The sequence below is a fragment of the Hermetia illucens genome, chromosome 4 (assembly GCF_905115235.1).
Source record: "Hermetia illucens chromosome 4, iHerIll2.2.curated.20191125, whole genome shotgun sequence".
Lineage (NCBI taxonomy): Eukaryota > Metazoa > Arthropoda > Insecta > Diptera > Stratiomyidae > Hermetia > Hermetia illucens.
The window spans coordinates 110,381,181-110,403,889 of NC_051852.1; the positions used below are offsets into that span (position 1 = coordinate 110,381,181).

General features: G+C 42.4%; 1 protein-coding gene across 2 annotated transcripts in view; it reads left to right on the plus strand.

Moving 5' to 3' along the window:
* Positions 1 to 22,709, plus strand: part of LOC119655585 (nuclear transcription factor Y subunit alpha) — a 129,248-nt gene that overhangs the window by 39,489 nt on the left and 67,050 nt on the right. For both annotated transcript variants that reach the window (XM_038061528.1, XM_038061527.1), the window contains exon 2: positions 8,996 to 9,631. In XM_038061528.1, coding sequence (XP_037917456.1) covers positions 9,046 to 9,631 — 586 coding nt within the window. In that variant the 5' untranslated portion in view covers positions 8,996 to 9,045. The remainder of the gene's footprint in view (positions 1 to 8,995; positions 9,632 to 22,709) is intronic.

A 22,709-nucleotide genomic window follows, 5' to 3' on the forward strand; every position in this document is an offset into this window, starting at 1 on the left:
CCACAATGGTCTAAGATGCGTTAGCGATACTGGAAATTCTGACTGCCAGAAAGGCTGTAACTCTACATAAATTTCTTTGTTTGATCGTACGCTTCGATTAACCTAAATAGAGAAACCAGATTCAAAGTCTTCACTTTGCGTAGCGCTGATGATTTTCGATTTCATTAATTAAGATTAGGAACTAATGGAGTAGTTTTTTCTGAAAACGCTAGCTAACTGTGCTTCCACCGGCTCTAAGTTATAATTTTGAGCTTTTGTCTTTATCTTTACATCAATGAATGAAAGATTTCTTCTGGAATCTGAATTAGCATTTTATGAACATATCCACGAAGGCAGATGTGCTAATGGTTGATTAATATTCTTGGCGTTCCCGATGAAACTGGTGTCTAACTGATAGCGACGAAACCACTTTATATTGCTTCAAGTTTCTCATGAGCCCTAGCAGTCAATTCTGATTAAGACGGAAACCGAAATACATTTTGGTTTTTGTTCAGAGTTAATTGTGTTCTGCGTGTAAATGGATGCTGATTCCTGAGTTACCAAACTAACCCCCTAAGGAGGGGCCTAAAAACATCTTTATCTTGGATGTCTAGCTTAGCAAGGGCTCAAAAACCCAAAACGATTGTTTCTCAGATTGGTTTGTGGAGGATATAGGTTCTAGAATTGTCTGTCTTATGGCCCTACAGTTCAATGTCAGTGTTTGGTCTCTTGAATTCTTTGTCTCCGCTCTTTCTGGTCGAGCTGGAAACCGAATAACATGTAACTTGCGATGTTTACTGAGTTCTCCCAGCAGTTTCGAAACTTTCCAGGTGGTCGATAAATTCCACCTTTGAGTAAACGCCTAGGAATCCTTCTATAGTTCATACACTCTGCATGGCATGTTCTCTGAAGCTTTCAAATCTTAATATGAGCGCAGGATGATTATATATTAGGTACAACTCATTCGCCATTCGGCTTCCACCCTCGTTAGGCTTTAACATTTTCTAAGAACTCGACTTTTTTTTGCTCTCCAGTCTAGTTAATCGTCCACGTCTCGCTGCCGTAACAGAATCGACCTATTTAAGGATTTATATATTGAAAGCTTGGTTTTCCTGTAGAGATTTTTATTTTTTAGATTTGAAAGCACTAGATAAAATGGTTTGCTGGCAAGTACGATGATTCTTTGTGGTAGTTGCACCTGAATACATAAAATTTTTAGGATCGTGTTTTGTTTTATTGGCGTCTTTATTCCAGTTCGCGCAATAATTTTAGTTTTTTATTCATTTACTTTTGGCTCTAAGCTCCACCACCACCACCAAACTGAACGGACTTGTGCAGCAACGTGCCAGTACCAAACGACCAATAATGAAAATGATAGTACCAAGGGATACTGCACTGCGTCTGGGTGATTTCAGTAATTAAAAAGTTCCTATTGAACTACAATACACACATTTATTGTAGCTTCTAAGTTACTTTCCAATTTTCCTTTTATATCCCACGGTTGGCTGCTGAGGTATCAGCCAGAATGTTACTGTTCTCCGCCGTGAGATAAGAACCCAGTAAATCAATTTTGGGAAGCTGATGTTCCCTGCTCATTTCATTTTTTCATTCAAATCTCACATCTTAGTCAGAGATACAGAGCATCTTGCCCTGTCCTTAAACACTTCAGAGGTTGGTTAATCCCCTGATATAATTTCCAGAAACTATTTTAATTTGCTACTGCTTTTATGCCTCGGTCAGTCCAGACCTTTGTTTTCATTCGCAGTAGATTTCATCAGGGCACGTCCTTGATTAAGTGACTATCAAACCGAGCAACTGCAGCAGCTATGCATCAATCACTGTTCTGTTGGGATCTTCCACCACTGTCTCTAGTTCAAGTTCATTCCTGAAATTACTGAGCCATGAGATGGCTCAGATTCCCCATGTCCCAAGGGGCAAAGTGAAATCCCTTCTCTGTTCTTCCTATTTCAGAATTGCCCTTAAGATCGAATTATACTATTTTGCGATCTCACATAGAGGATCTCATTCACAGCCGAAGAAAAGTTGTAGCGCATTGCTCTTACAGTACTTTAACAGTCCAAGAATTTGTTCTGGTGGGACCCGGGTGTCATCTACTGGAAAACCGTCCGATGCCAAGACAATCTCTCAAATTCTCCCTTAACGGCCCATCGACCTTGGACAGCCACGAGATCTCTATTAAAAAAAATCTCAAAGTCTGATATATATGACTGTGAAATGGGGATTAAGAATTCACTCGCAAATCTCTACTTGTCATAAAAGGCGACTAAAAGATATAGAAAATTGTGGACTAGCAACCTGCAAATTCTGAAATTTTACTGCTACCGAAACATCGACAATGTCTCGGATAGGGCATCACGACTCTGGTTATCGAAAATGAACTATGGCTGGTTTGTGGAATGTATGCACGTTTTCCAAAAACGACATCGAGAGTACCCAGAATGCTTGATTTCTAACGATATAAGCTAGACATTTTGGGCCTAAGCGTAGTGAGGTGGCGGAATTCTGAAAAGTACTCCTCTACCTCTTGCCGTCCTGCGCTTTTGCACTCTGGAAAAGCAAGTGGTAGCAGATGCGAATCAGAATCCGATGTCGAATTGTTACTGACGGCTACCGCCAGTTGCGTTCTCTTATCTTGGGATCCGGTTTCTGATAGGGCCTTGACAAGATTCAGCTCCTGGCTAAGGAGCATCACAATTGTACAGTGTTACGCACTCAACGGAGATTTCCTATATTGTAGAGAAAGAGGAGCAGCTACATGCAAAATCGTGAAAGCTAATCGAAGTACGTAAGCGATTGAAATTTCTATTAATCGCCGCAAGCGACATCAATCGTCATGCGCACGAGTTCAAATACCGTATGCTCAGGAAAGCTTCTGCAGATTGCAATGATTATAAACCCATATACCGCATCACGAAAGAACTTGTATGTGGCCCACTCTTCACTCACGATGACGCACAGCTAAAGAGGTGTACAAAGCACTTCACTACGGTTTTTAACTGTATCACATCGAGATGGAGCTCTGCCTCTTTTGGAGGAAATGGCCTGTCTCGGTAACATGCGAATACAGACTGTTCCTCCAACTAGAAAAGAAATCATCTCAGCAATCAATGCGCTAAAAAGGGTGTGAAACCGCTGGGCTTGGTCTCCCCACAGTGCTATTCCTCGTTTCTCCTACAGTTTCAATAGATGTGCTACCTCCATTTATACAGAAACGCTGGTAATACAAGACCTTTCCCAGAGAATGGCACAAAGAGATGATCGTTAAGATTCCGAGGCCTCGCCTTGAGTGCGACAACTGAAGAGGTATATTCGTGCTTCTTGGCCGTCATAAAAATAACAACTCAAATAATCCACTCAAAATAACAAATCAAATAATAACAGGCTGGTTTCGACTCAGGATCCTCCTGCATTGACCACATCAATACTCTAGCGATCATTTTCAAAGATTGGGGGAATATAGATTTCCGTTTTACCTATCGATTCAAGAAGGCATTCACCGAGGTAAAATCTCAGAGCAATTCGGAGTCAAAAGCAGAGCCCGTCAAGGTTGCACCTTGTCACCGACATTATTTCTTCTTATTGTAGGTGATGTTTTTGCTGTCACCATCTTTCATCAAACACCTAGACTTCGTCAGTGGCATCTGTTTGCTTTCTCAACGAGTCATGGACCTTGAGCAACGAAGCAGGTTGTTTCGACACTGTCGCCCGTTTCGACACGAGCACGTTTCGACGCCAGATAATAATTGTTCACTAACATTCTTTTCAAATTGTATCTGTTATGTGCGCTCATACCGTTTTGATAACGCACAGTAGCCATAAATATGTATGTAGCCTTTTATTCATTCTTTTCTTCATTCTTATCATGTTATAATTCAATTGACAATTGATGTCACACAAGCGGGATAATAGCCCTTAAATTTATAGATATTGTTATTATTTTAAGGGAAAGTCGCAACCACGTCCTTGAGAACTATATCGAGCCGAGCGTATTCAGTCTCTCAAGGCAGTTTAGAGTTCACCCGGTTGGACCTAAGTACGTTAATCGCTAGTTCCTTTGGAGATTAAAGGAGGCACATCTGTCTATGGCGTATATTTGCGAATATGGAATATGCTAGTGAGCTTACCCATTGGCTCCAAGTATATTTTCGTTGGACCAACCGCTCCCTCTGCTGTGAGGCATCCGTCATTGAACCAAGTAACCTTGTTTAAGCCGGATGTCACAGCTACACTCTCTCAGTTTGCCTTGTTACTCCAACATGTTTCAAACTTCTTATTAAAGTGAAATCTCGTTTTCATGTTATGCCTTGGTATCAATAATTCGGCATACCGCCTAGAAAGAATATCAATCTTCTTTCGAGTTAGGCAACTCCCCGCCTCACTGATGCTCCCCGGCCATCTTGAATATTGCCCTCATTGCCTACATCTATAAGTACAGATGCAGAGAGGTTAATCCCAGAAGAACCTCCAGGGATGCCGTTGGGCATATCCTTATTGCCCCACTGATACACACGCAAGCCAGTCTTTGGAGTTTGTGTAACATGTAACTCATCAGGAACTCTAAAGGCAATTTTTTTAAATAAAATGGCTTTCGAGAGTTCTTAGGGGACCTTGGTATGCTTTTCACCCGGTGTGTCTTTCCTCAGTTATTCCCTGTGCCCGTGCACAAGTATGTTGCAAAATCGACAGTTGATATGGCAACTCCGACGTTTGACTGCCTCCAGGGATCGGTCATCTACCCCGATCGTGAGGAGTCTACCTTTACCCTCCACCTTACTTCTAAAGGCTCTCCATAATTGCGTATGGAGATCCTCATTCTAAGCGATAAGGAGGTCCGTGAGATCTTCCGTCTCTATTGACGCGGCTTTCGGGAGAAAAACTACCACCATGTGTGCTCCTGGTATATCATCCCCAGCACATGTTCACAGCTCTGCTCCTTCCCAGCCTAGCAATTTAGGATCCCAAGCTACTCTACAATGTCTTCCGTCGCGCGGTCCACCAGTATATAATTTGGTCGAAAGCGTATCCCGGTAAACACAAGTTTCGCAGTCCATCCCTTGCACATCTGCCTGACGGCAGGGTCTTCGATAGTTTCCTGCTCCTTCGGGTGAGTGTTTGCTCGGAAAATATTTTTGCAATATGGCCAGTCGAATGCCTTTGACCACACAAGCATAGCTAATGGCGGCTTCCTGATTCTTGGCTTTACCCCTGACCTGCCCCGGTTTTATCCCGTCTTGGGTTCAGGTTGGATTTACCGGGGAGCATTCCGTTCATGCGGGCTAATCTCACCTGCTCCCCGCTTTCTTTCGCTCCGATAAAGATGGCTTAGGTCTACCCTGAGCCTTTTTAAAGACCTCTTCTGGTTTCAAGCCTTCCTTGCAATAACGCAATACTATTTAGCACCTGCGCTATTGAAACCTGTTTCCTTCTTGCTTTTACTTGTCCGTGCTTTTTGAGCAGTGGTGTTTGTTGGTTGTTGCCCTCGCAGTATACCAATGTTGACCTTGGATCTACTACTTGACGTCCCAACTGCTCCCTACTTGAGCGTAATCACCTGGCTCTCAGTATTTCGGAGATGTGCATCCACCTGGTTAAAGAGTTTATGTGCGGTACGGAGTCCCACTTGTCTGATTGTATTTTTTTTTTATTTCCTTCATTTGATTCACACGAGTATGGGAGTTAGGTGGTTCGTCATGCCATAGCCGCCCGTAGCACGGTAAGGTCAAACTTACTCACTAGGGTGACTCACTAACGGTCTTGGTAGATGAGAGGCTTGGCTCCTGGAAAGCCACACATCACTCTAGAAGAGAGACAGCTCATCCTCAAAGAGAGCTTGGCCCCAAGGAGCTATATTCCGCGTCAGTCTCTCCTGCAGTGCTTGACTCCAAATTTATAGATAACTAGGATTCTTAGCAATATTTTTGAGCATAGATTACTTGTTTTATCGGTCTTTATAAAAGAAATTATTTATATTTTTTATAGTATGTATATGCTTATATATGAAGATTAAAACACACGCCCAACGTTATGCCAGTTAAAAATTGTGCGTCACCAAAACGGTATGAACTAACAGAACAGATATAAATTGAAGAGAATGTTAGTGAAACATTATTATCTGCAGTCAACACGTGGTTGTGCGAAATGGGCGATGACGTCGAAACGTTATGTATCCCTTGGGCAAACGGCTCTGCATTTAGAAAGAGAGAAACCTAAAGTTCTCAGTCTGGCGGGTCAATACACTCTTCCTATCTGTATTAATATTTAGAGCACGGCAGGCATTGACCAAGTTGTATATCTACAGAGCACAGCAGTTTCTGCCAACAATGACACCGAGCTTGATGTCGCTCGAGGGATTAAAAGGACTAAATCCGCCTTTGTTGCTTTGTCTAAAATCTGGAAATGCGGTTATCTCAACACCAAAATTAAGCTGAAACCCAAAAGCTCCAAGCCGTCGTCAACACTTGTCTGCATAATCGTAATCGTGATACGTTGGCCAGATTGAATTTTGGACGAAGAACTTCGTCGGCGAACAGGCCGGAAATGACCGTGGATAGATCAAACATTAAGGTAGGCTGATAACTGCGTATAATGGAATTCAATAACCCAAGGTGGTAGTCTAGGGGCATATAGCGCAAAATAGTGGGGAAGAAAAGCAAACATCTCAGTAAGTAATGGGGGGAGCTAGAGCACATTTCCACGAACCGCTAACGATGGCGTGTAGACGTGGTGGGATAAATGGTAACCATATTGTCTAGAACCTTATATAGCCTGTTTTCGCACCTCGACCAACCTCTTTGTTTCGTGTTGTTGGCAAGTTTTTGGACCACTGTCCTCATTCTGGTTAGGTTTCAATTCCATTAGTGCACGCTCCTTGATGAAGTGACTACCGTAACCAATCGACTGACCTCAGATGCGTCAATTATAATTCTATTGAGGTCTTCCATCGCTGTCCTCATTTCCAGTTTGTTCCTAATATCACCGCCCGATGGAAATGAAAAGTCGATGATTTCCTACCCCTCACGGGTTAATATTTGCTGCGGAAATGACCTAGGTAAGATGGCCAGCTTGATTCCCTACACCGCACACGCAAGCAAGTCTGCGACGATTTCGTATCCGTCATGAATGAGTATTTGTTTGTTGTTGTGGGTAGTTGAATGCCCTTCACCGCATTAGCATAGCTAACTCCTGATCTCCTCGCCCCTACTTTTGCTCCTAACATACCCCCTTCTGTAGGCTAATCACTGCTGCCCCTCTCTACGTCGGTTCTGCCGTTGAGGGCTCAGGCCTACTGTGAGCCTTCTTGACAGGCTCTTCTGGTTCCAGAACTTTTATTTAGCCTCTTTATTTCCTGGCATCTGATATGCCAATCTCGGACGTATTTTTGCTGGTTCCTGCCTTCAGACTTTAGTTGGGACCTTCGCAGCAAACCAATGGTTATCCAAATTGCGGATATGTAGTTCCGCCTGGTGGACTAGTTCGTGTACGGAATGGTTTGGTGGTATTCTTAGCTTATTTCTATATATTTCAATTAACTTCCCTATTAATCTTACGAATTTGAGGGTCGAGGAGCGGCCAGTCCGACTCCGTTGGAATACAATCAGTTACCCCCGACTTCAAACTATCTAATGGGTTTGGCTTACATGAGAATCTGAATTCAGAGAAGTGTTTTTCAACCCTCAATTTAGATCCATAGCGTTTTATTAACAGTAGAGTCATCTCCTACCGGGTGTCGTACTAACCGTCTCAGTAGACATGAGGCTTGGCTTCTGGAAAGCCTCATATCAACCTCCGTAGGGCGATCACCCTATCTTACATTAAGTTTGAGCGGTCGCTACTGTCGCATGCCTGTTTAAATACAATTCCAAAAATATTTTTGGAGAAAGGTTCGAACCTTCTACCATCCGCTGCTTTGCGGTTCTAAGTGTTTTAAGAACATCCTTCACTTCTCCGAGTGCAGTTACAACCTCTACTCTGCTTTTCGAAGTATTTGAACCATCGAGGATATGTTCTTCTATAACTACGACATAGTTGGTACCATTTCTTTTTTCTGGAACTTTTCAATATCGAACCTAATATCTGGGACGGGTACACTACTCTCACTTGCTTGCTCTGCCGAAATAGTGGTCGTTGTTGCAATTTGCCCCGTAATATGAATACACACCACGGATGCTAGATTCAGTTGATTTCTCAAAAAGGTAGTGGTCATTCTGTTTGAACGACGTCCCATTTGGTGAGGCGCAGATTCTCTTGCGTGGTGAGCGAAACAAGTCAATTAGATTGCCATGTTTCTATCGCATCTGAATTCTGTGAATCTTCTTCCTTTCTCGTTAGTTATATCGTTGAGGCTGTGATCCTTAGAAGTTCCGCGATGAAGCAGCTCTTTTCCCATCCATCAATCAAATGCTGACTCAATTCGACTTTAGAAATCATCTTTTACTGTGTTATCTTTACCATTGGTTGCAATAGTTGTTTGGTCTGAAGTTGTAATGTTACGCGCGAAATTCTTATGAATGATGAAAGCTATGCCACATGTTGGCGTTTCTGATTCTTCCGGCTTAAGAAATACCTAATAATTTCACTTTCTGCACGGAAGCGACATTTCCCTTGTACTCTTTGACCTATTCGACGTGTGTTCTGAATAGGGAGCGCACGTTTCAAGTTCCAAGTTTGAAGCCTTCTCCCCATTGTGGTAGTCGTCGTTACATTTCGGATCCAATCCGAAGCTCAGTTTCGGATTCTGCCTGGAGGACGAAATGACATGCCTCTGTCTTACTAACCGGTAACACATACTACCCTTCAACTCCCACGAAGCATATAGACTAATCAAAGAAGCCGATAAACATCTGGGTCATGACCACGGGCCCAAGACATCGACGCTGATATTCGTACTTCAAAAGGTGAAAATTTACGCAGGACGCTTAACATGGCTTTCCACTTAGTTATCTTCATTAATTTGAAAAAGCAAGAATTAACAACTTTCTTTCATTATCTATTTCAGATTTCCAAATTTAATGAAATACAAATGCAGATACAAACTTTCCATCAAAAATGCGTTTATTCAGAACTCGAAAATCTGAAAACGTAGTTAACACATTGCAAGGACCATCGCATGCGAACAACAATAATGATCAATCCATCTCATATATGAATGACAGCGCTGGCGACACAATGCTATCCTTACCATCAATATCATCATCACTGCCGGACCTGCACAATTCGCCAGTAGTGATAATAAGTTGCTCGAATCTCCTAGAAGACCAGTCAAGTCGTCACCAATACCAAAACCAAACACTGCCCCTCCATGCTCACCAGCAGCAACAAGATCACCACCGATTTCCACAAGCGTTCAGTGACCGAATCACGAGTAATACCGGTGTGACGAACAACCATAGTTACAATGGGAGATCATGTGCAGTGAGCAAGGGTTCTTGCAATAAAGTTAGTTCCCCTGGTAATGGTAGGAACGGTGAAAGTGTCAGCGTTGTGAAAATCAGCGGTGCCGCGTCCACGGAGAATATTTTATCAAATTATGAGAAGCCGTCGTCTATAAGGGGACCATCGCCGGTAATGCCAGCAGTATCAGCAACGAAAACCTCAATGATATCTTCCCAAACGCAGCCAAACGGACACAATGGTAAGTTTTAATTTTCATCGGGAAATCTCTTTTTAGAAACTTTCAATTGATTTGGACTGACTTCTAGAAAAAAGGGGAGTCTTAGACATCTTGAAAAGTAGGACAATCCTCCAGTCGTTTCTTCCAGTTCCGTATCAACTGTTCTTCTTTGCATCACTACAACCTGCTTCGAATATTAGTTTGCTTCAACATTTGACTTTAGCTTCCTGCAATTTTATACACTTAATAGTATTTCACCGTGGATACCGACTGCGCCTCCTCATCTTGTCTTCTGACTGGCCCTCTTTAGTGAATTTTTCTCTAGAATATCCTTTTAAATATTCTTGCATGGTCTAGACGCTGCAGATGGCAGCCCAATGGTGTCTTTGTATTTGTATCGTAATCGAGACATCCGTCTCACCATAGATTTGATAAAACTCGGTGTTTTACATGATGCGCCACTCATCTCTCACGAGAACTGCTCTCAATTTTGAATTAAGGTCCAAATTTATTTGGCAGCTTCGTCTATTTTTTCAAGGGTAGTAATATTGTGTCTCAGTAGCGTCCTTTCCTGATTTGCACCGTAACCTTCCTATTATTTTAATTTACCTTAAATCCTCTTCGTTCTAGTATTTTAGATAGAGGTGCAACAGCTTCCCAACTTTGTTCTCAGCTAGGTTCCACCTGCGCTTACCTTCGGTTTATAGACTGTGGATTAAACACCTTTTTCCCTGCAGCATTCCCATCCCACCTTGTAAAATAACGTTTCCTATCTTTTCCTTTTGTACTCCTCAAAAGCTGGTAATTTCTTGTGTTTGTCTTCGGAGTTATCATTTCGTAGATGATTTCCTTCCAGAAGTCTAGAGATTTACGTGCTTTTGGGCTATATGCTAATATCGCTGTCCGAACTTGTAAAGAAAGTCTTTCCCTACTATGAAGTAACAATCTCTTCGTTGTTGAGATGACATAACGCGTGAGATCAAACGCTAGTGGCATGCGAAGTCAATTGCCATAATACCATTGCTTTGTCCTCACTCTGTTCTCTGACTCCAAACAAAGGAGATTGGCTTCTCTTGGTGTTCCCAATTTGGTATTCAGAGTCTAGCGCGATCTCACGCATTAAGGGCATTAAGGACACGCGATGAATTTTTTAGTGACGCGATCCAACTCCAACCGCCCACATTTCCAATTCGGGCTAGCCCAGAAGTGTTGCAAGCGTTTCTTCACAGGACACTTGAGCAGAACTCCCAGGTAACCAATGGATTTATGCGCAGTCCCGCCTTCCTGCATCGGATGCTAGTGATTCGTAGTCCAATTTGAATTCCAATTTGATTGAACCTGTATTCCAATATTTTTTACTCCACATTAACGGTGGTAATGCCCTACCTTGTGAACAACCTTGAGTAGCATTCATGACAATAAAATCGAACCTGTTGTAACTTCTCTTTACCTGAAATAATAAAAAACTTGTTGTTTCTTTTTATTGGTGCAGATATTTATTCTTGCAAATACCGATAAGTACCGACAAGTCTCATTGTGACTTATTAGCACTGATGAAGGGAACAAGTGGTTCCCGAAATGTCGGTATTTGCAAGCATAAATATCTACACCAACGAAAAAGAAACAACAAGTTTTTTATTATTTCAGATAATTAATCGTTGGAAACACCGCATAATTACACTCAGATTCTATTTATCTACTCTCTAACATTCTGCTCATCCGAAAGGCAGGATGTTTCTCACTCTCTTGCTGATTAAGGCATCTCATATCTCCGTACCCGATGTGCCATCGAAGGAAGGAACGCGCATTCTCCTCTTAGGAGCTGACCTCCACTTTCTTGGCTCCGATAAAGATGAGTTAGGTCTATCTTGACTCTTCTTAACGGCCTCTTAAAGTTTCAGGCCTTCCTTCAGATAACGCAGGTAACATTTAGCATCTATGCCACTCATGCCTGTCTCCTTCCTAAAGTCTGATCCGCTGACGTCAAATGCACTTTTGTCGGTTCCTGCTTTTTAAGTAAGGACCTTTACGGTTGTAGTCTTCGCAGTAGACCAATGCTGACCTTGGCTTTACTGCTTGACTTCCAAGCTTCTCACTTTCTGGATGTAGTCCTTTGACTCACAGTGTTGCGGAGATCTGCTTTTACCTGATGTGCTAGTTTGTGCGGTACAGGATCCCACTTATTTGTTGCTTGATTTTTCAATATTATCTTTTTAAGGTTTTGTATGAAAATCGATTCAATGTCTGTCTGTCGGTCATACCCGGAAACGGCTGAACCAATTGTCATGAAATTTGGTGAGAAGATGTGGTCTATGAGTTCCTTTACATGTAGCAACTAGCACCATTTTGTATTGAGTTTGAGGAGGGCTCCCCATACATTTGAAAGGGGGTGTAAATTATTTTTCCATCGAATATAGTCATGTGGGGTATCGACTAAAAGGGCTCAAATAGGACTTTTCGAAACTGGTTATTTCTGATATTGGGTGAAAAATAGGGGAGTGGGGGCCCAAAAAGTGAAGCAGGTCCCGTTCTCAGAACCTATCCAACCGATATCTTTGAAAAAAATCACAATGTGCATCTATACGAAATCAAAGCCTCAAAATACACCTCATTCCGATATCTGCTCAACTAAAGTTGCATATTACTGTATTTTAGAAATTTACCCAAAGAGCCCTTTAAGTTCATCCTACAAATACAAAATTGTGTTGGCTTTGTATAGAGGATAATATAATGCATAGCCTTGCGAATGCGATGTCTGGATGAAATCCAACTTTTTACTCGGAATCACCCAGCTTGTTTATAACTAGTATAAGGATTAGAAAGTCCGCCATGCCATAACTCTGTAAAGCACAGTAAGGTCAAACTAGCTCACTGAAGTAACCTGGTATCAGACGAGCAGTTACTTCCGACTACAAACTACCCAATGAACATGGTTCACATGTCACCTTGTATTGAGGGAGGGGCTTTCGGACGACGTTTTGTTAATAGAAGGCCCCTCGTGCGGACTTAGTAAGCGAGAAGCTTGGCTCTTAGAGAGCCAGATATTAACCCCAGTGTGAGATTAGTTGGCTCCCAAAAGGCTATATTTGCATCAGTCTATCCTGCAGACCACTGTTTGAGGCCAGTCCCACCGTCCTTTCGATTCAGCCAGCCCGTAAGTTTCCAATGAGCCGCACAGTTCAGCTGCCTCTTATCTCGTTTTGCCAAGAGAGTTACTACTCATTTATTGTACGTTACCGTTCTTCGCGAGCAACCACCTCCTTTGAAAAAGCTCTTCTTTGAGTCGAGCGCCAATCCAAAGTGGTTGACCATTGGCATTGATTCGATCATCGACTCGCAATGTTGGCATTCTCTTTTTAATCAGGATAAATACTTGGGTTTTTCCAAAGGCAAGGCTGGAACCATGAGCAATCATCCATTCGCTTACCAGTCGCATCAACACGCCAAATCTTCTTTACGCCTGTTCAACAGTGTATTCGGCAATAAGTGCATCCACATAACCAACCAGGCGCAACTCTTTTGGCATATTGATTCTTAGCAGACTATCGTAAGAAGCGTTCCAGGGGTCCTTACGCTACGCCTGACATGATCTCCACATCCACTGGGACACTTCAACGGCACGTATCCCTTCTAGGATTCTACTCCTGATGAGTTTTTCCTACACTTTTCCAGGCGTGTAGAGCATACAACGTGGTCGGTATGTGAACGCAACTCAGGGTTATTTACTTTCCCGTTGCTGCCTCACCCACCTTAAGTGGGAAGAAAAATACCCTCTTTTAGGCAAGAATTGAATGCTCCGAGTTCTAGGTCTGGCTGCTGGTGGAACACCAGTTTGTATACATCTGCCGGGATACCATCGGGTCCTGGCGTCTTCTTGTTTTCCATATAGAGCACTGTCCCTTACAACTCTTTTCGTAGGAAAGTGGGCAATCCTCCTTCCATTTAACCCATACGGGATGTTTAGGGAATGGTGCCCGTACAATACAGTCCATCCTACTCGGCATTAAGTAAACAGAGTTTCCGCAAAGCAACGATTTTTCTGGTTACTAGCTGTTAATCGAGTCCCCAAGGTCTCCATTCTCCTCGTCGACTAGGTCCTGCAAGCAGCGAGCTTTAGACTGATCTATACTCTATTATTGTGCTACATAGCACCGCCCGATCGTTTAAACGTTCTATCAAGCATTAAACTTTATGACATTCTTTCCGGAGCTCGGAAATTTCCGCCACCAACGCATAGAAGGCTGGCCACGTCTCAGTGCTCTTCTGGGCACAGAAGCTTCGCAGGCAGTCATTATCAGGTTTACAACTTATTATATTTACGATGCGACAAATTTACGACAGTGTCAGCAGTAGCACCAGTACTCCGCAGAGTACCTTCCAACGCGGATCCAACTGTTCCAAGAGCTTCGACGAATCTGCTGATATTCATCTGCGTGACCTCCAGGCACAAGAAGAACATCGGGCTGGCGCTCATCGAAGGGGAGCGTCAACCACTTCGAAAGCGATTTATTGATGGGAGAAGTCTTCCAGAACTTATCACTCGTCCACCAGCAAAACCAGTGATTCCGACGCGAAGGTCACTTCGGAAAATGTTTCGTTCACACTCTGGGCGCCGAAACATTTGGGTGGATCCAGTGTTTGAAACTGCTAGTCCTGTTTTCGACACCATTTCGTGAATGCGCTTTTCCCTGACGAAGGTGGCAACGGTAATCGATAAATCAGAGCACCATGAAGCTCGTTCCTTCTTCATGTACTGTTCATTGATCTAGTGCTCATCGGCTTTTATATCCATAATGAACATACGAGCGATTGCACTGCAGTACGTATTAATTTGTAGGATGCGGATCGTGTTAACCGTGTGATAGCTTTCTCCAATTCTGCTCTGATGACCAGACAGCATCCTAAATCCGAAGTAAGTCCCATGCTCTCATCAAACGCTTCCCAATTCCTGCAGAAAAAAAACTCCCCCTTTGGTTGCAGGTATTCAATAGGAATATACAAATAGGAAACACTTTTGCTCCACTGCCCCTGGAGACTCCTTCAGATGTATCTTCCTCCTTTGGCTTTTTCTCCAGTTGACTCTACAACGGTCTATCTGAGATTCATTTGGCACTTACGATACTCTCAGCGGGGGTGCGGTTGCTTCCGTTTTTCGCGCGACATGTGTTGGTCTCCATAAACGCCTGTAGTAAAAATAGGATCCTGCTCCGTCAGCCGTGTTTCTAGAGGAACGTTGTAAGCCGTATGCGCTTAACAACTGCCGTGTATTCCTTGATAAGCCTATCCCAAAATGCAACCAACTCTTTCTCCATTCTTGCTATCTTCTCCGTTTTGCAATTTTCTCCCCATAGGAGATGTTCTAGCGCATCATGTGCAAGGGAGCGCACCACAATCCTGGAACACGCGCTCGCTCGGAACAACGCGGTCTACTAATACCGGTTTAATGCACACTTCCCACCAGGATCATGAATAAGATGGCTCCTGATACATGCCACAACTACCACCTTGACAGAGCTAGGCACATATCCCTCCATCGACGTTGGCAAAGTTGTGTAGCAGTCATTAGCGGTTTGCTTTTCATCAAAAAACTTCCTGTGGACTCCCAGTTAGGACACAGTCATAATACGAGCTAGGTTCTGTTCATCGTAATCTTCCTATTTGTGATAATCGGCAGAACATTGAAGGCGTAGATCGATTCATATGTGAAGGAAGAGTTGTTCTTCTGGCGGCGGCGGTTATACCATAAGGATCCGACTGACAAGAAACTCATATATGCTGGCAGAATCAACCAGGACAAGCACCAAATTTGAGACTACTATCCAAAAAAGCTGGCCTAAGTCCTGAAACTATAGTTATCCTTTAAAAAAGTCGGGAAACCGAAGCTGAACGCTCTAGGTATGAAAGGTTTTGTGTTTCCTTATTTGAGGAACTTGGAGTGGATGACAGTTCCGCGTGTACATAGTTAAAAATTCAATTGGCCACTATTTGCTGATGAGCTATTTACACAAATAATTTAATCTGGAAAGTACTGTACTGATAACAGTAAACTACAATACACTTCACGCTAGGAATTCGACAATATTGGCACGTTCATCTAAAAGAGATACAAAGAAGTTGAAAACCGGTAGTTTTTTATGCAGAATATTTGGTTACATGATGGTTCCACTTATATGTAGTTCATAATGGATATACGTTGAATCCCGTCCCACTTTAAGTCTGCATATTTTGACCGCTTACTCGCGTACTCTGCAATTTATATCAAAATTAAAATCTGCTTGTGAAAGTATTGATTGAGAGTTTAAGCCACGCGGGAATATCTGTTGAAAAAATATCTACATTCCCATTTTGCATGTATAGGGAGCCCCTCTTTAAATTCTTCCAATACGAAATTTTATTTTAGTTTTGGGGAAAAGTACGCCTGACCAACAGACAAGCAGACATGAATCGATTTTAATAAGGTTTTGTTTTGCTCAAAACCTTGCGGATTACTTCTTCCACAGCCAACCCCTCATCTTAAACCGTTGTTGAGGGTGAATGGTATCTATTTTATCTGGCCTCGCACATTGGTTAGAGTCAACTTATTCAGTCATATCAATTTCGTCAGAATATCTGTACAGTTTTAACCTAGCTAAGCATAAGCAGCTTTAAAGTCGACGAAAAGATGGGTGATGACCATATTCCAACAGTTTTTCCATCACTTGCTGCACAGAGAAAATCTGAGCTGCTGCTCATTTGGCTGCAGTGAAGCCTCTTTGGTATGGACCAATGATGTTCTGGGCATATGAAGCTGTGCGGCCTAGCAAGATAGCGGAGAATATCTTATAGATGGTACTCAGCAACTCCCTTTTTATGTATGGGACAGATAATGCCTCATTTCAATCGTCAAACATTGATTCGTTATCCCACACCTTGAGCTTAAATTGATGAACCATATTTAGCAAGTTCGGCTGTAAGTTCACCAGCTCCTGACGACATGATTTTTAAACCGATAGATTTCACAAGCTATTTGTTCTATGTTTGGTGGTGGTAGCGTTTGCCCGTCGTCTCCAATTGGCGGAACCTCCTACTCGCTGATATTTTGGTTATTGGGCAGTTCATCGGTAGATTTTAGATTTGAAACATTCGTGGATATTTCGATCACAAAGAAATGTTTAAAGCAATTTCATAATTCGGCTCTGCATTGGCTAATAACATCAACCCGAGGTATTTATATCGTTCAGTTCTGGGAAAATCACTGACAGGAATATGGCGGTTATCCTATTTTTGGAGAAGTTTCTCGGGATCAGCTTTGCCATGAAACACCAGGTAAATATCACCTGCATAGAGCAGCTAGTGTGGCGCTGGGCGTTGCATGTTCCTTATCATAGTGTCCGCAAGAAGAACAAAGAGAAATGGTAAAAGGGCGCTTTCTTGACGAACACCAACGGAGACACGAAGCGAATTTGATAGACCCACCACATTTCGAACTTTACATTTCGGACCTTAGTAGAGCAATTTAACCCAACGCGCTGATTCTTGTGGTACTAGATGTCGTAGAGCACACCAGATTAGTTCGTGTGGGATATTGTCAAACACATTCTCCAGATCCTGAAATGCAATGTTAAAAGGGCGATGTTTCTGAATAACCCCGGAACGTGTATTACGTCAGTAGGTCCGTAGTTATTGTCAAGCTTGACAAATCGCGAGACTTTTCTGCTGAGGGTTGGTATTTACTTCAGTTGGACCAACTTTCGAAGCACGGTCAACCAGACAATCTACATCAAACTGCCCCCAGAATGATTACGAAACGTAACCAAAAAGACCCTGATGAGGTTTAAAACATAAAGTAGATAAGATGTTGCGTGGACATAGTCGTCTTTTTAAGGTTTTGTGTGAAGCAAAACCTTATTACAATGGAATCGGCGTCTGTCTGTCTGTCACACTCGATTTATTCGGAAAAGGCTGGACCGATTATCACGAAAATTGGTGAGAAATATTCACGTAGGTGATAATCTTCAAGTTTATGCAATTAATTGGTGCAATTAGTTTGTGCATCTCATCCTGTATTTTATGTTATGAAAATCATACAATTAAATGCCACTAAGCCTGCACACACCTCCGCCTTAAATTCAATTTTTGTGAATGGAAGCGACGGGACTAATACAAGTGGCATTAATAATTAGTACTTGCCACGCAAATAGTGCTTTCCGCACTTCTCAAAACGAGTTCATTCAAATTAATTACATTCAACAATAACTGTCGAAAACGAAAAGCACCGCCATATTGCAAATGACGTGAACTGTCAACAAACTATTATCTGTCACGCACCGCAGAAGTTCACTTTTCCGAACTTAAATCGGAGTGCATCGGACTTGTTGTATATTGCTTCATACAAGTCCCTGTAATGAACTTCATTTGACAGCGGTCTCCCTGCGCTGTTTTGTTTCGACCTTAATGTCGAAATGCGTGAAGATGCGTTAGATCAATTTTGTGCACAATATTCATGTCTTTAATATGCATAGACATATGCATATTTTGTTTGGTAATATATGACGGAATATTTTCCACCCTTGTATGTACATATATACATATGAACGGAAAAACGTTCATAGAGTTGCTCACATAAGATGAACAGAAAACCTTTATACCTGAAGCGCTCAGCTTCCGGTATTCCGCCTTGTTTAATTTTGGCGTTACAGTAACTGCGCAATGTTTGATTATGATTGGGGATGATTTGAACAATAAATCTCGTACATAATGGAAAAGAAAAGGAGTGTGATATAATAAACTAAGCATTCAATTATTTGATGAATCTTCGGATGTATGACAATTTTTTTCATTTAAATCCAATTTCAGATGTAGGTTAACTTTACCACAAGTTACCTCAACGAATGGCCACCTCTTTTGGTTTGTGCAAAACAGACGTTTTAAACTTGAATAGACCAGTTTTTTTCTATAAATACAAGAAGAGTATTCATAAAAGTTAGGAAATTACTTTTTTGCCTTTTTCGGATTTCCAGGAATGACCCCAACTCAATAAAATTCAATTATTGTTAGCACAAACTGATCATTTAAGGTTCAGTGATTAGCATCAACTAAACATAATCCACTTACGTTTAGGCGTAATCCACTTTGGGTGGAAGTGAAAACTCATACAAATTGTCACAACCTGATACCATTTGAGTCAGTGTCGAATTTAGGCATTGAGTTATAGAGTCCGTTGTCGCTAAATGGTGGTCAAGTGCTGACATGAATGAATATTTATAATTTATTCAAAACTAAATTGCGAGGCGTATCTTTTCCTCAAACGGTCACCAAAATTTTTGCATTCAAAAATAATCATCTTCCCAATACAAAATCTTGAACTGATCCAATCAAAACACATTGGAGCCGAAAAAAATGTCACACTTTGGTGAGCCCCGGAGTATCTCATGGCACTAACATTGAATTATAAATGTAAAAGTTATTGGATTTCAAATTAAATGGCGAATATCATTTACAAAAATGTTGGTTATTTCCGATGTGGAAAGCGTTTTTGGAGCAGAAGCCTTTCCAAAAGATCTTGAATTACGTCTGAATAATTAAAATCATCACAACTGAAGATATTTTATGGTCAGACGTGTACACGTTCTCTCCCACTGTTAGGAATAAGTAAGTGGCTAGCATTCCTCGCTAGTGAATCACAAAGGAGAATACAAGCGGCAGAAGATCGTGTACAAGAAGTGGTAAATAATTTATTGACCACGAATTATGCATTTTATTCTAGCCGAAGGACGGACCGTTGAAGAGAATGTATCAGTTGAGTAATCAAAGAAGCAAGAAGTGTCGCGATTCCACAGGCTAAGGGAATTTCACGACTTAATCCACCCAGTATGACAGGGTTCGTTGATAATATTATTTAAAAGGCTATTTAAATCGATTGGCGATTTCTCTGTCGCATTAATATTTGCATCCCTAAATGAGTCAGACTAAGGAACTGGTTAACGAAATTATTTATGTACCTGTGTAAATGAATACCGGGCAAGACAAATATAGGAATCGCATAATATCAGAGGTTCCAAAGCTGGATTGGAGGAAGTAGGCAACAATTAATTTCTTCCCAATAGATTCTTCCTGACTTTGACGAATGTTGCACAATGGTTCTATGACTCCCCAATCCATCCCTAAAATGAAACTGCAGACGGAATAAAAAGGTTTGAACATCAGCCACTTCAGATGTGAGGGAAACTCTGTCGTAAACCATCTCATCTCTTCGCTAGCAACATATAGAGATAAGGTGGCCAGCAAAATTTCGAACGCGAAACGAATTAAATCCAAAGAGAGTCTTCAAATTTAAGAAAAACGCCATTTACACCCAAGCGCCATCGTTGGCAGCTATCTGAAATGTGCAGCTCCTCCCACAAATTCCTGAGACGCCTGTATTCCTTCTCTACTGTTCTGCACCAGGAACCTTTGGTATGACCCACTCGTCGGTCATTTGGAAAGAGTAGATTCTACTGAATGGCGTATCCTATCCACTGCCACTTTCACCTTACGATCAAGTGCATACGAGTGCCAAGCCTGTGCGCCGACTACACTCATCTTTTGTGATAGTATCAAGACAGTACACTGCGATGATACGACGCAAACAGGGGCCCACGAACAGTCTCAACTTGATCTTGGTGTTGAGTTAACCGTATTTCCAGATTTTAGCCAAGACAGCGAAAGCATATCTAGCCCTGTAATCCGTCATGCAGCATTCAGTTCGATTCCACCGCCGACAGAGGTTCGATACCCTGCCCAGCAATGCAGACAGCGAGACTACGATGACCCGGGGCACTGGTTTTGTTGGTGTTAGCCAAGGTCCATGATCCAGTGAGAGAATCAACAGATGTCATCAGAGTAGTTGAGGTTTTTAGTCCATCCAACTTCTCCACATCCTCCAGGCAAAACGCCATGAAGGACATCACTAATAACTAGAAGAAATAATATCGATGACAAAAGGGACTTCTCTTTGGACCTCCAATTTCTCTGAGATTTTACCTCGATGCATTTACATTTAACACCATCATATGTTACATTGATTAAAACTATAAGTTTCTCTAGAACTCCTCTTCTACGTAGGTCTTTAGCGTGGGGTGAGACTCCATCCGAGACGTTGTTGACGTTTCGGTACCAATGTCCTTAGTGGCATCTTGTGATAAGCAGGGAAGACTTTAAGTATATTCTAAAGCCCCAACACACAGGGTATATTCCGCTCATGGAGTATTACAGAAGCACACACTGCCCCTTACTGTTCTGGGCCAAGGCAACCCACTCGCCAGCCACTGCAAAAGACATTTCCAAGGAGAAACCGTCAATTCTAGCAATTTTGTCCACTTGAGTGTATCGATGGCCGAAATAGTTTCATTTTGTTTATTGTTAATTTGAAGACAAGGAAATTGTGATAAACGGTATTAAAGGCTTTGGGGAAATCGATATAAATAGCGTGTACCTCCTGTCGAGGAGGGGAATGGTGTAGCCAGCAGTAGCGGTAGTCCCATGTGCCTATCCAATTATTCGTTTGTATGATAATAGTTTCAGGCCGGCGTATTCCGAGGATACGTGGAAGATAGGTGATTCCGAATGCTTGAAGCTTTTAAGTGGCTATAGGCATCACTTTCCATGTACTACTTCCATATAACAACACACAGAGAACGCTAGCACAGGGTGGTCTCAACTTAATCTCTGTAATGAGATGACTACATTTCCAGATTTTAGGCAATGCAGCGAAAACAGAACTTGCGCTGATAATGCGTTAGGCAACAACCAGTTTGAAGCCAACATCGGCAGAAACCATGCTTCCTAGATATATAAATCGATCAAAGCTTTCGATGCTCTGCCCCTTAATGCAGATGGGGAAAATACGACTACCAAGTACGCTCGCTGTTCACGAACTGTTCCAAAATGATCCGTAGAGTGTTAAGGTGGCCAATACTGGAGAATCCAGAGAAGAAACCAAGCTGTTCTCTGTTGATTAAGTTTTCGAGATGTTCTTTAATGTGTTCAAGGCTTGTTTTAGCCATTATCTTGCGACAGTGGCTCGTCATCGTAGGTGAGAAGATGAAAATTAACGCCCTTCACAGGATCGTCGAAAGATATGCGAGTTCTTTCGTCATGTGGTATGCGCTTCTGAAATAATTATCAAACTCCCTTTTACCAGGGCACGCACTGCGCTGAACTTTCCGCTTTCCCTCGGTATCGTAGTCCGAACGCGTCACTCCCGTCATCACTCGCAGCGTCCAATATAGCCTTCAACCAAATCCGTTCATCGATCCGCTTCCACGATTTCTCAATCAACAAGATCTTATGATGCCCCTTCGAGACGTGGCCAACGACATGCGTAGCACCCAAGAAGATCTTATGACGTGGGCAACGTCCTGCGTAGCACTCAAATAAAGAGCATTTTCGACGACAGGCTAATGCTCGAACAATGTACCATCAATGTGCTCCCGACTTCACATTTCCGAGCAAGGTGTTGTTAGAGCCCACTTTGCTACTCAGATCACCCACCACGATCACAATCTCAAACCTTTGGGAAACCTCTTGAACTGCGTGTATTTGCTAGTAGAAAGCATCCTTCTCCACTATATCAGAAATCTCCGTTGATGCAGAGCCTGTACAATTCTAATGCTCCTTAACCTGGAGCGGAATCTTCCAATCTGAAGTCTGTTAGATACCGGCTTCCGGGCTAAGAGACCGCACCTTGCGATAGCCGTCAGAAACAACCTGACACTGGAGTCGCTTCTGCTGCCAGTCAGCTCAAAGAAAAGTACTCTCCAGAGTGCCACCATCTTACTTCGCTTAGCCCCAGAATGTCCAGCTTTGATCGTTGGAATTCCCCTTCGAGTTGGCAAAAATGAGAGACCCTCGCTATTGTTGTCGAGAAACGTGCGCACATTCCAGAAACCATTCGTATTTCGTTTTCGATAGCCAAAAGTCTTCGGCATGAGGTTAGTCCCTGTCCGAGACGTCGTTGACATTTCGGTAGCAGTAAAGTTTCAAAATTTGCAGGTAGCTAGCCCAGACATTTTTATCCCTTTTAGTCGTCTCTTACGACAAACAGGGAAGAATTTTATTGCATTCCTAAGCCCCAAACGAC